Source organism: Ahaetulla prasina, chromosome 6 (genome assembly GCF_028640845.1).
Source record: "Ahaetulla prasina isolate Xishuangbanna chromosome 6, ASM2864084v1, whole genome shotgun sequence".
Lineage (NCBI taxonomy): Eukaryota > Metazoa > Chordata > Lepidosauria > Squamata > Colubridae > Ahaetulla > Ahaetulla prasina.
This window is the reverse complement of record NC_080544.1, coordinates 11542778-11557478: the sequence shown is the minus strand read 5'-3', so window position 1 is coordinate 11557478 and position 14701 is coordinate 11542778. Positions and strand designations below refer to the sequence as shown.

Below are 14701 nucleotides of genomic sequence, written 5' to 3'. Positions count from 1 at the left end.
GTCTTGTGCCTGGGTAAACTTTCCAGTGAGAAGAGTCAAACATTGCACCGGACTAGAGAATTTGAAGACTTTTCCTTGGGAGAGAGAGATACCGATCCTGCAGAGCCCCAAAGGGGCTTTTTCCAGAAGGCAACTGGACTTGCTGGGTTCAGAAATGAAGAAGCTTCTTTGATGAGAAGCGAAATGTTTTCAAAGGAAAAAAACCCAAGAAAGTCCATTTGCATTATGGGAAAAAGCACCTTTGAGATAACCGTGACCTGAATGATTGAGAAGCTCCGTAGATCATGAATAGCTTCACATTTAGCAGCACAGAAACATGCTGGAGATTCTTGGTGATCCTCTTCCACACAGGAAAGGAAAATCTTTTTCATAAATGGACAGGATATGAGTAGATTGTCATTAATACAAAGCATACCTTACAGTATCGGCAAAGTCCTAGTAGTAATGCAAGACGCTCGGTCAAGCTAATGACATGTCATGGTAGGAGATAAAACAAGTCATTTTATTGCCATATCCAGGAGAGATCGTTATGCTTGGAAGTCTCCCTTCCTGTACTATATGAATCTCTGCTGCCTAGAATAGAATCGTTCTGGATTGACATGAGAAATTGGTGACTTCGAATCTTTCAAGGACTTGAAGGAGGGAGCGGGATGCAACCGTCTTATTTTATTTACATGTTATTGAATTTATTTGCCATCCATCTCGTAGCAAACAGCTCTCTCTGTACTCCCTATATAGAGGAATGCAGTAGAAAGGTGGTTCTCAGGAAGCTTCAACACACAACTAAGCAACGCAGTACAGCTTGGATCATCTCTCTCCCCCCTGTGGGCACGGGAATGAATCAAGGAACACTTCAAAAGATCGAGACGAGCATAGAAAAGCACAAAAGGACAAAAAGGCTCAAAATAATTAGATATAAAACAGAGAAGTGATTAGTGAATTAGAGACCGTACTGTTTTGGCATCAAAATAGCAAAGGAGCCTTCCTTCATGAGAAACGAGTTTTCAAAAAAACAAAACACAACAAAACTTCAGTAGGCCTTTAAGACTGCCTCTCGAGCTTCTTGGCAAAGAGGATCCAACTTTCCATCTCCTCCTGAGAGAAAGAGAGCAAGAGGGGGTGGTAATTAATAGATCAAAATTCATAGCACATCAATGGATCTTGATTGGTTGCATTTCTTAGCCATGAGTATATGGAGCGAACCTCTGAGATACTTGAGCCCGTGTCAATGCCATTGGCACTTACCAAAATCTAAATCATTAATGTTGCACTGGAAGACGGTCTCTCCATTCACAATCAGCTGCACATCATTCCAATCGGGAATTTGCTCGAGAACAATTTGATGCCCGTCTTTTTTTAACACAGCTGCAGAAAATGTAGAGCAGGTAGAAAACGGTTTGTTCTGGGGTGAAATGTAAAATTTGTTACTACTGGTTCTGTGGGCATGGCTTGGTGGGGGGGAGTAATGTGACTGGGTGGGCATGGCCAACTGTTTTTTTTTTTCACTTTTAAAAGCATTTTTCTACAACCTCTTCAGCCAAAGAGGTTGTAAAAAATGCTTTTAAAAGCCTCTGATGATCAGGCAACTCAGCTGGGATCACAAGAGGAGCCTTTTAAAAGCATTTTTTCTACAACCTCTTCTGTCAAAGAGGTTGTAGAAAAAATGCTTTTAAAGGGTTCTGACGATCCCAGCTGAGCCACGCAATCATCACAGGCTTTTTTTTTTTTTTTTTACTTTTAAAAACATTTTTTCAGCTGAAGAAAAAATGCTTTTAAAGGTTTCTGGTGATCAGGCAACTCAGCTGGGGCAGGGATTTTTGCTACTGTTCTCCGAACCACCTGCCACCATCGCTACCGGATCAGGCGATCTGGTCCGAACTGGGAGCATTTCACCCCTGGTTCGTTCCCAAAGCTGTTGACATCCACAGTACATGAAGGGCCTCACAAGATTTAATTGCAAGATTAATAAGAATAACAATGATGATAGAGACCTGCAAACAGAAGCAGAACAACTGCAGCCAAAGAAAGCAAAGGCAGTACCCAGAGTCATAAGGGCCTTGGGCGCAATCCCAATAACATCTGGAGCATCACTGGAACACCTTCATCGGCATTGACAAATTCACTATCAGTCAATTGCAAAATAGCTTCCATCCTGCGATGATACCTCTAGCTCCATCACACAACCACATCTGCCTATCCCGGGTTCTTGGAAGGACTCGATAGATGGACAAAAATTCCCAATCCAATGTAGACATCTGACTGTGTGACAAAACAATGATAGAGCCTTATTTTTCCCACCCTGGGCCAACTCCTTTAAGTCTCCCCCATTAATTTGCTGTTTCTAAATTAAAGACTCAACAAAACGTGTCTTCATTGGAGAGTTGTGTGACTCTCAGAAAATCCTCGTTGCTTCCTATCTGAGCTGGAACAGAGAAAGTCTGCTCGTGGTTTCTCCCATGCCAAGTTAAACAGGCTTTAAATATGTCTGTCTTATTCATAGGTCATCTGTTACAGAGAACTATGGTTTGTGTACCTGCTTATTTATTTATTTTTCTGCCTAGTCAAATAATTTTAAAAACAGGTTCACACAGCAAAGACAAAACCAAACAAAGCAGATTTTAAAAAAAAAAAAAGCAGGCACCTTGAGAATCTCGCCCTGAAATAGACCTTTGTTTAGACATTGTCAGGAGTTAACTTGACTCCTCAGCCTTCCGCTAATATAAGGACTCTTAATTTTTACTCCAGCTATTGTAGATTTCTGTTCCTCTAGCAACTGGGCAAGAAACTGAATTAGAAGGCAAAGTTGCCAACACAATACAGATAAATAAATTGCCGGATATGGTATTTTCTCTTTAACTTTTTGGGATGTGAACATACAAGTTTGCTCTTTTGGAGAGGCAGACATAATGTTTTCCTCCTTTGGAGAATTTCACAATTGCGGGAACTTCTATCTGCTGGTGTGGGTCCACTTCAGCCTTCCTCTACAAGCCAGCTGTGACTTCCTTCTGCCCCCTAGTCCTGAGGCTGAATTTTAATTTAGCTTCTTGATGAATGACAGGAAGTTTCACCAGCAAGAAGTCCGGTTAATTAGGCTCTTGAAGTTTGGGCTAATGTTTCACTAGACCGGGAGAGATGTTGAAGATGTTCTTAGTGCTTTCTGGAGAGACTTAATGGGCTTGTGCAATTAGCAGAATGCAAAAAATAAACTCTTCCCCCTGCGCTGCCACTTCTCCCTGTCTTGTGACATTTTTCTATTCTGCTTTCCCCAAAATAATAACAACAAGAAGAAATATATATTTAATTATCTAGAGAGTACCAGTAGAGATAACACCACCACCCCCGCCCCGGCATTGATGACAATCGGGTCAAATTATAATTGAAGCCTATTACATTTCTAATGCGATTTGGGATTTGTGAAAAGTCTATTAGGGCTTCTGTGTGAACTAAGGACCAGCAACAAGGCAGTCATCAAAATCCTTTCTAAAAAAAATTAGGAATTGATCTATATGGCTCAAATCAAATTGTGGGTGTTTTAGCATCAATCAGAAAGTTCCAGCTAGTGGGTGGTTTAATTAAAAAAATAATCATAAAAATAATTAAATAAGGCCTGAGCAGATATTATGGCATTTGTCTTTGGGTGCCAGTAACAATTTTATATTATACTTTTCAATAAATTTATAATAAACATTTTGCATTTTAACCATATTTATGCTGTTAGAATGAATTTGAATTTTGGCCAGGAAGTTCTTGCAAAAATAAAGCCTAAACTTTAAGGCACATTCCTGATAAGCTTACTGTTGGGAAATTTAATGGAAATTTTCTTTAATCAGAAAATTCTTGGTTCTCCAGAGCTCATTAGATCTGCCAAAAAGTATAGTGGTCTTTCTTAATTTTCTCCCCAACTTGTAAAAGGGTATTTCTTAATAGGTGTCTTTGAAAATATGTATGGTATTTATTCTTCCCATCCCAGAGAAAACTATGCCAACTAATCTGGAGATCATGGCCTTCTATCGTTAATACTCATTTGTTTTGTAGTTGGATCCATTCTTTAAGCCATGTTAGTGCTGCAGCCTGATAGTAAAGTTCCCAATTTGGGAGGCTAAAGCCGCCTCTACTTCTACTATCTTGCAATATTTTGAGTTTTATACGGTTATCAACCATGGAAGCAATATTACATCCAAATACCATAGATTTGAGTAAAATGATAAGATATACAGAGCTACTCAATGAAAAAGGGGAATTAAAATCAATTCAAGATTTGAAACAACAAGGATTAAATATGGAATGGTGGCCACATTTACAAATAAAAACCAGATTTAAGAAAGATAGGTATACATAGAGAACAATTGGATATAGATAAAATTTTATTAGGTTCGGGGGAAAAATGATCACCAAAATTTATAATTTTCTCTTAAAATATAAAATGGAAAATGAAACAGTAAAAGAAATGATGATCTGTTGGGCAAAAAACTTTGGGCATAATATAGAATTAGAAAAATGGGACAGATTGTGGGATAGAAATTATAAATTAACAATAGCAGCAGCCTATAAAGAAAATTTGTACAAAATGTTCCACAGATGGCATCTGGCACCAGCAAGATTGGCCAAAATGTTCCCAAATTTACCACCAAACTGTTGGAGATGTGGGTATAAGCTAGGCACATACTACCATATGTGGTGGATGTGCCCCAAAATAAAAAATTTTTGGCAAAAAATTAAAAATTGGCTAGAGGAAATTGTCCAATTAAAAATGGAATTCAAACCTGAGTTTTATCTTTTGGGAATAATTAGTTTAAAAATGGATAAATCCTTGCAATATCTAGCACTTCATTTACTAATGGCAGCAAGGATCGCTGTAGCACAGGCATGGAAACAAAAGAATGTTCCAGCAGAGGAAGTAATTATCTAACAAATTTTACGATGTGCAGAAATGGACAGGATGACGTTAGAAATTAAAGAAAGGGAAGAGTCGGATTATAATAAAGTATGGAATAAATTGTATGATTGGTTGGAAAAAAGAAATCTAAATTATAAATAGGATTGTTAATCTCACTGAGCTGGAATTAGGAAAGGTAAACTATTGGATAAGTATGTATAGGTCTGATTAATATATATATATACTGCCGATATGACGAGCTGTACAATATGTAACGATACGTTTGTGATGTGTTTTTCAATGTGTTTTTGTTTTTGTTGATATTTTGTTGTCATATTTTTTTTAAGGGTGAAAAAACTTAATAAAAATTATTAAAAAAAAAAAAGATCTGCCAAAAAGTGTGACTGATCCAATGCTCTCCGAATTGCTTCAAAATCCATAGGATGATTCTTTTCTTGGCTTCCATTTAAAATATTGATTTTATTCCCTGGATTGCAGTTATTTAATATGCCTTCCTCCTCCTGTTTTGCCCACAACAACAATCCTGTGAAGTAAATTGGTTGAAAGAGAGTGACTTGCTTTTGGCTTTTACAGATAGGGCAAGACTCATGTGCTCTTGCTTTCTAGCAAGTGTTTATGTGTAGACATGCATATACATGCTTACACACACACACACACGCACACACACACATTGGTTTATATATATTGGTAAAATTTCAGGTTGGGCAGATGTAGAATCTTCCAATTCTACATCTGCCTTATAGGTCCATTTATGTATAAATCAAGCATTACAAAAAAATCCATAAATTTCCCCAATGTTTTATATAAAAAAGCCAAACCTTGACTTTACTCCCCAAAATAAAGAAGATAAAAAGTCTGTAAGATCCCTGGAGCTGAGCTTTTATCAGCTCCCTCATTATATTATCTTATAGTTGTATGTAAATCATATCATTTTGCACTTGGACATGTATATTAACATATGCAATTTCTATGCTGCTGCAGGGGATCTGATTTCACTATCCTGGTTACAGAAAATACTGTGGGCAATTCTGTCCCTAAAAATTATCTTACAAGCTGGGATACGTGAACATGCAGCCAACTAACATAACCATGAACTTTGGCCTCACTGCCAATTAAAGCTTTCTGTTATTACTAAAGGTCTAAATAGATCATCCAGTGGGAGCCATAATCGAATTTTCCATTTCCTTTGCAGGACAAATGAAGCTGTGTTAGGAGGAAGTAAGTATCCTTACTTTAACCAGGATACAGTAAGAACTACAGAAGTTGTGGGTGCCTTACAAATAACGAGGAAAGAACTGAGAAAGAATTGAACTCCTTCTGGTGTACCAGTTCCTCATCCTAACCGTTCATTTCCCAGAAGAGCAAAAAAGATGATTAGGAGGCTAAAACATATGAAGAACGGTTGCAGGAACTGGGCATGTCTAGTTTAATGAAGACAAGGACTAGGGGTGACATGATAGCCGTATTCCGATATCTCAGGGTTTGTCACAAAGAAGAGGGAGTCAAGCTATTCTCCAAAGCACCTGAGGGCAGGACAAGAAGCAGGTTACTGGGGAGGTTGAATGCCACCACATGTTTACTGGACCCGTGCCCCTCCTGGTTGGTACTGGCCACGCAGGAGGTGACACGAGGCTGGCTCCAGGGGATTACGAATGCTTCTTTGTTGGAGGGGATCTTTCCGGCTGCCTTGAAAGAGGCGGTGGTGAGACCTCTCCTCAAGAAGCCTTCCCTGGACCCAGCTGTATTAGGTAATTATCGTCCGGTCTCCAACCTTCGCTTTGTGGCGAAGAGACTGTGGTGGCATGTCAATTACCCTGGTACCTGGATGAAACTGTCTATCTAGACCCGTTCCAGTCCGGCTTTTGGCCCGGTTACAGCACTGAGACGGCTTTGGTCACGTTGGTTGATGATCTCTGGAGGGCCAGGAATAGGGGTTATTCCTCTGCCTTGGTCCTATTAGACCTCTCAGCGGCTTTTGATACCATCGACCATGATATCTTGCTGCACCGGTTGGAGGGATTGGGAGTGGGAGGCACCGTTTATCGGTGGTTCTCCTCCTATCTCTCTGATCGGTCGCAGACGGCGTTGACGGGAGGGCAGAGGTCGACCCTGAGGCGCCTCACTTGTGGGGTACTGCAGGGGTCGATTCTCTCGCCCCTCCTGTTCAACATCTATATGAAGCCGCTGGGTGAGATCATCAGTGGTTTTGGTGTGAGCTACCAACTGTACGCTGATGACATTCAGCTGTACTTTTCCACACCGGGCCACCCCAACGAAGCTATCGAAGTGCTGTCCCGGTGTCTGGAGGCCGTACGGGTCTGGATGGGGAGAAACAGGCTCAAGCTCAATCCCTCCAAGACAGAGTGGCTGTGGATGCCGGCACCCCGGTACAGTCAGCTGCAGCCGCAGCTGACTGTTGGGGGCGAGTCACTGGCCCCAATGGAGAGGGTGCGCAACTTGGGCGTTTTCCTGGATGGACGGCTGTCTTTTGAAGACCATTTGATGGCCGTCTCCAGGAGAGCTTTTTACCAGGTTCGCCTGGTTCTCCAGTTGCGCCCCTTTCTAGACCGGGATGCCCTATGCACAGTCACTCATGCTTTCGTGACATCTCGTCTGGATTACTGCAATGCTCTCTACATGGGGCTCCCTTTGAAGAGCACCCGGAGGCTCCAGTTGGTCCAGAATGCGGCTGCGTGGGTGATAGAGGGAGCCCCTCGTGGCTCCCATGTGACATCTCTCCTGCGCAGTCTGCACTGGCTACCTGTGTCCTTTTGGGTGCGCTTCAAGGTTTTGGTAACTATCTTCAAAGCGCTCCATGGCATAGGGCCAGGTTACTTACGGGACCGTCTGCTACCACCGATTGCCTCCCACCGACCCGTGCGGTCTCACAGGGAGGGAGTGCCGGCAGCCAGGCAGTGCCGGCTGGCGACACCCAGGGGAAGGGCCTTTTCTGTGGGGGCTCCCACCCTCTGGAACGAACTTCCCCCAGGACTTCGCCAACTTCCTGACCTTCGAACCTTTCGCCGCGAGCTTAAGACACATCTATTTATTTGCGCAGGACTGGACTAGAATTTTAAATTTTAAATTTGGTTTTAATGGGGTTTTATTATCTTATTGTAATTTTTTAATATTCAGCCTTATTTAATAAGTTTTTTAATTGGTGTTTTATTTTGTATTTATATGTATGTTTTTATTAGGCTGTAAACCGCCCTGAGTCCCTTGGGAGATAGGGCGGTATAAAAATGCGATTAAATAAATAAATAAAGCAATGGGTGGAAGCTAACCAAGGAGAGAAGCAACTTAGAACTAAAGAGGAATTTTCTGACAGTTAGAACAATTAATGAGTGGAACAACTTGCCTCCAGAAGTTGTGAATGCTCCAACACTGTAGGTTTTTAAGAAGAGACTGGACGACCATTTGTCTGAAAGGGTGTAGGGTTTCCTACCTAAGCAAGGGGTTGGACCAGAAGACCTTCAAGGTCCCTTCCAACTCTGTCCTATTCTATTCTATTCTATTCTATTCTATTCTATTCTATTCTATTCTATTCTATTCTATTCTATTCTATTCTATTCTACTCTACTCTACTCTACTCTACTCAATTCCAATTCCAATTCCAATTCCAATTCCTGTTCTGTTCCGTTCCGTTCCAGTCCAGTCATGCCCAGTCCAGTCCAGTCCAGTCCTGTCCTGTCCTGTCCTGTCCTGTCCTGTCCTGTCCTGTCCTATCCTATCCTATCCTATCCTATCCTATCCTATCCAATTTTATTTTATTTATTTATTTATTTATTTATTTGATTTTTATACCGCCCTTCTCCCGAAGGACTCAGGGCGGTGTACAGGCAGAATAAAATGAATAATACAAAATACAATTAAAATGCAATTTAAAAAACTTATTTAAATTAGCCTGAAAATTTAAAAATTTACCATACACTAAAAAACCCCATTTAAAATTAATAAAATTTGACATTTAAAATTCAATTTAAGCCAGCCCCGCGCGGATACAAAGGTGTGTCTTCAGTTCGCGGCGGAAAGTCCGAAGGTCAGGTATTTGGCGTAAACCTGGGGGAAGCTCGTTCCAGAGTGTGGGAGCCCCACAGAGAAGGCCCTTCCCCTGGGGGCCGCCAGCTGACATTGTTTGGCGGACGGCACCCTGAGAAGTCCCTCTCTGTGAGAGCGTACGGGTCGGTGGGAGGCATGTGGTAACAGCAGGCGGTCCCGTAAGTACCAGGCCCTAAGCCATGGAGCGCTTTAAAGGTCGTAACCAACACCTTAAAGTGCACTCGAAAGGCCACAGGTAGCCAGTGCAGTCTGCGCAGGAGCGGTGTTACATGGGAGCTACGCGTAGCTCCCTCTATCACCCGCGCAGCTGCATTCTGGACTAACTGAAGCCTCCAAGTGCACTTCAGGGGGAGCCCCATGTAGAGAGCATTACAATAATCCAAGCGAGAGGTAACGAGCGCATGAGTGACTGTGCACAAGGCATCCCGATCAAGGAAGGGGCGCAACTGCCGAACCAGGCGGACCTGGTGGAAGGCCCATCCCATCCCATCCCATCCCATCCCATCCCATCCCATCCCATCCCATATCCTATCCTATCCTATCCTATCCTATCCTATCCTATCCTATCCTATCCTATCCTATCCTATCCTATCCTATCCTATCCTATTCTATTGATGTTATGGGTTCCTTGGGAATAAAACAAAGCAGATACAAATTGTGTAAAAACTGTGGTTTTTATAGGAAAAGGCATGATTTTTCCTTATACGTAAAGTGAGGAAATGGGTAGTAAGTGTTGGCTTTGGCTTTGAGGGGTTATCATATAAAAAGGTGAACAAGATCCATGGTCTTCAGTATAATAAGCAATGTGTTTTCGATATGCATCAGCAAGAAGGATTAGAAAATGAAGGCTTCTTTGAAGCTGGCCACACAGGAGGTGACACGAGGCTGGCTCCGGGGGATTATTAATGCTTCCTTGTTGGAAGGGGTTTTCCCTGCCGCCTTGAAAGAGGCGGTAGTGAGACCCCTCCTCAAGAAGCCTTCCCTGGACCCAGCTATTTTGGGAAATTATCGTCCTGTCTCCAACCTTCGCTTTGTTGCGAAGGTTGTAGAGAGTGTGGTGGCATGGCAGCTACCCCAATACCTGGATGAAGCTGTCTATCTAGACCCATTCTAGTCCGGCTTCTGGCCCGGATATAGTACGGAGACAGCTTTGGTCGCGTTGGTGGATGATCTCTGGAGGGCCAGAGACAGGGGTTGTTCCTCTGCCCTGGTCCTATTAGATCTCTCAGCGGCTTTTGATACCATCGACCATGGTATCTTGCTGCACTGGTTGGAGAGTCTGGGAGTGGGAGGCACCATTTACCGGTGGTTCTCCTCCTATCTCTCTGACCGGTCGCAAACGGTGTTGACAGGGGGGCAGAGATCGACCGTGAGGCGCCTTACTTGTGGGGTGCCACAGGGGTTGATTCTCTCGCCTCTCCTGTTCAACATCTATATGAAGCCGCTGGGCGAGATCATCAGTGGCTTTGGGGTGAGATACCAACTGTACGCTGACAACACGCAGCTGTACTTCTCCACCCCGGGCCACCCCAACGAAGCTGTTGAAGTGCTGTCCCGGTGCTTGGAAGCCGTACGGGTCTGGATGGGGAGAAACAGGCTCAAGCTCAATCCCTCCAAGATGGAGTGGCTGTGGATGCCGGCACCCCGGTACAGTCAGCTGCAGCTACAGCTGACTGTTGGGGGCGAGTCACTGGCCCCAATGGAAAGGGTGCGCAACTTGGGTGTTCTCCTGGATGGATGGCTGTCGTTTGAAGATCATTTGACGGCCGTCTCCAGGAGAGCTTTTCACCAGGTTCGCCTGGTTCGCCAGTTGCGCCCCTTCCTTGACCGGGATGCCTTATGCACGGTCACTCATGCTCTTGTTACCTCTCGCTTGGATTATTGCAATGCTCTCTACATGGGGCTCCCCTTGAAGTGCACTCGGAGGCTTCAGTTAGTTCAGAATGCAGCTGCGCGGGTGATAGATAATACCACTCCTGCGCAGGCTGCACTGGCTGCCTGTGGTCTTTCGGGTGCACTTTAAGGTTTTGGTCACTACCTTTAAAGCGCTCCATGGCTTAGGGCCTGGGTACTTACGGGACCCCCTACTGTTACCTCATGCCTCCCACCGACCCGTACGCTCACACAGAGAGGGACTTCTCAGGGTGCTGTACGCCAAGCAATGTCGGCTGGCGGCCCCCAGGGGAAGATCCTTCTCTGTTAGGGCTCCTACCCTCTGGAACGAATTTCCCCCTGGCTTGTGTCAATTGCCTGACCTTTGTATCTTTCGCCGCGAGCTGAAGACGTATTTATTTACTCATGCGGGGCTGGCTTAAATTTTAAATTTTAATTTTTTAGATGAATTTTAAGGGTTTTTAGATTTTAAATGTTTTAAATCTCGGCCAATTATATAATAAGTTTTTTAATTCTTTGTTTTAATTGTATATTGTTATTGTTTTTTATTCTGGCTGTAAACCGCCTTGAGTCCTTCGGGAGAAGGGCGGTATAAAAATCTAATAAAAAAATAAATCAAGTCAAAAGTGACTTAGAACATAGAATCAGAGGGCTGAAAGGGACCTCAGAGGTCTTCTAGTCCAACTTCATGGACATGTCATCCATGTAGCTTCCTTGATAATGACATGGAAGCATTTATATCTTCTACATTAATTTCTAGAAAGTTTCCCAATCTCAGTCTACAATGTAGGTAATTTATGGTGATTTCCCTTCTATATTTTAACTAGTTTCAACCCTGCTTAGCTTTGTAAGTTCAGCCAAGTAGGTTGAAGTAAGTTGTATGAAAAGAACTGTTAAAATTAACTTTCCTCTCGTGATCCCACAGAGCAATTTGTTTTCTTTGCTAGCAACACCTTTGAGGTTAACTTCACCCACTCACCTAGACTAACTCTCGTTGAACCCAGTAAATAAGACCCTCTTGAACACGTTTGTTTGGGGATCTTCACCTAGGATACCCCATGCATTGTTTGACACAGGTGTTTTGTGGAAGATACAAATATATATTTGCATACCTTTGTGTTGATAACAACTGCCTTTTGTTCAGTATTAAAAGCATTCACAAAGCACATCAAAATGACATGTAAGATGCTCAGATGGTTTGTAATTCAGATAGAAAATAATTTTCTTGTTCACAGACAGCTAAAGTCGTAAGCTTTTCTGAAGTGTTCATCTTCTCATCAAACAGAACAGAGAGCAGAAAACAGTATAAAGTCTACCCCCAAAGTAAGCAAAAAATTAGTAACAATAATAAAACCCCTACCACAGTTGTCTTCCATCAGAAGAGAAAAGACTCCCATGCATGTTCCTTTCTTAATTTATTGGGTTTAGTACTTTGTTCAATTCAGGGGAAAGCATTTGTCTCAATAGGAAAAAAAAATTGTTGGAAGAACATAGAACATAACAGAAGTTAGAAGGGATCTTGGAGGTCTTCTAGTCCACTCCCCTGCTTGACCAGGAGACCCTATACTATTTCAGACAAGTGGCTGTCCAGTTTCTTCTTAAAACCCTCCAGTGATGGATCACCTACAGTTTCTGGAGGCAATCTGTTCCCACTGGTTAATTGTTCTCACTGTCAAGAAATTTCTCCTTAGTTCTAAGTTGGTTCTCTCCTTGGTTAGTTTCCATCCATTTTTTTTCCCATCCAGTGAAAGAAGCAAGCAAGTAAAGAACTAGAAGTCCTTTAACTTAAGTGAATTTTCATTCACTTATTACAAACAGAAACTGGCAATGCCAGCTTAGTGTAGAAGCCAAGATGTTCACCTGAGAATTCTCCCATAAGTTGACCATTTTCAGATGTCTGTGGAAAGGGTAGATTTATTAGTTGGATGATTTATTCAGCTTGGACTGGGCAATGCATGAAAGGTGCAGCCAACTCGTTATCTTCTGAAGGCCCACAGGAGGTCATCTGTGGTGGGAATGAGCTGAAATCTGTCAGCCCATTTTTGTTCTTTTTGGGGGGATGGCAGGATTGAAGGATGAGGTTCCAAAAGTACCTCAAAAATCACAAAATGGGCAGTTTTGTTACATTTCAGCAGTGGAACTCAAAATGATGATGGAGAACTGTAAATTGAAGGGTGGGGTTGGAGGCCACCTGTGGCCTGCCTCTGCCACCCACAAAGACAGCTTCCATGCAGAACTCTTCCCTCCAGTCATTGACTGGAGTCATTATTCTCCTTCTTCCAACCTGTCTAATTCTTCCATCCCCCCCCGCCCACCCCACCATCCTGCCATTATTGATGAAGCTTCTTGGATGAGAAGCTAAACGTCTGCAAGGAAAAACAAAGGAAGTCCAGACAGCTTTGGGACAACCATGAGCTGGATGACTGAGAATCTCCATACACCGTTCTTCTCTCAGCATGAAGCAAGTGGGTGTCACGCACCTTGCATGCCCTCCAGGCGAAAAGTTCTGTGCTCCACCACCCCGCAGCTTCGATAAGGCCCATATCTGAGGGTCACCAGAGCATTCTTTGGCATTGCTGGGCCAGCTATAAGAAGACTCTTGAGGAAGCAAATGGAGGGTGGAGCTGAAACACGCTCCTCTCTGCTGCCTAGGAAGCTGTGTTGGCTTTGACATCACCCACAGTAGCCATGGCAAAGCTTGTCGTTTCCTTAGGGACGCAGTGTCACAAAGGGAAATAAATGTTGGCGCTCAATTCTGTGGCGCTTCATTTGTAGTGTGAGAGAGAGAGACTGATTCTGCACAACTTCAAACTGGCACATTGATGGGATTTTGATGATCTGGTGAAGGTGTGTAGACTTTTGTCATGCGCTCCACTACAGTCATTTTCCTAATGATGTGGGTACCAAAAACACCTCTGTTTGATTCATAGTACCATAATCAGGACCACAGCTGAGACAAGCCTTGAAAGAGGCGGTGGTGAGACCCCTCCTCAAGAAGCCTTCCCTGGACCCAGCTATTTTAGGTAATTACCGTCCAGTCTGCAACCTTCACTTTGTGGCGAAGGTTGTAGAGAGTGTGGTGGCGTGGCAGTTTCCTCAGTACCTGGAGTATCTAGACCCGTTCCAGTCCGGCTTCCGGCCCGGGCATAGCACGGAGACAGCTTTGGTCGCATTGGTGGATTACCTCTGGAGGGCCAGGGCCAGGGGTTGCTCCTCTGCCTTGGTCCTGTTAGATCTCTCATCGGCTTTTGATACCATCGACCATGGTATCCTGCTGCGCTGGTTGGAGGGGTTGGGAGTGGGAGGCACCGTTTATCGGTGGTTCTCCTCCTACCTCTCCGACCGGTCGCAGACGGTGTTGACAGGGGGGCAGAGATCGACCGCGAGGCACCTCACTTGTGGGGTGCCGCAGGGGTCGATTCTCTCGCCTCTCCTGTTCAACATCTATATGAAGCCGTTGGGTGAGGTCATCATCTGTACGCTGATGATACCCAGCTGTACTTTTCCACCCCAGGCCACCCCAGCAAAGCTGTCGAAGTGCTGTCCCGTTGTCTGGAGGCCGTACGGGTCTGGATGGGGAGAAACAGACTCAGACTCAATCCATCCAAGACGGAGTGGCTGTGGATGCCGGCATCTCGGTACAGTCAGCTGCAACCGCAGCTGACTGTTGGGGGCGAGTCACTGGCCCCGACGGAAAGGGTGCGCAACTTGGGCGTTCTCCTGGATGGACGGCTGTTGTTTGAAGACCATGTGGCGGCCGTCTCCAGGAGAGCTTTTTACCAGGTTCGCCTGGTCCACCAGTTGCGCCCCTTTCTTGACCGGGATGCCTTATGCACGGTCACTCATGCTCTC

At 43.9% G+C, this 14701-nt stretch overlaps 1 protein-coding gene across 1 annotated transcript; it reads right to left on the bottom strand.

Moving 5' to 3' along the window:
* Nucleotides 1–1030: 1030 nt before the first annotated feature.
* C6H10orf53 (chromosome 6 C10orf53 homolog) lies at nucleotides 1031–13423 on the bottom strand. The gene is made up of 3 exons (XM_058187157.1): nucleotides 13330–13423; nucleotides 1246–1365; nucleotides 1031–1095 (listed from the first exon to the last, which is right to left on the bottom strand). The coding sequence occupies exons 1-3, from the start codon at nucleotides 13421–13423 to the stop codon at nucleotides 1031–1033; spliced, it is 279 nt and encodes a 92-aa protein (XP_058043140.1).
* Between the last annotated feature and the right edge of the window lie 1278 nt (nucleotides 13424–14701).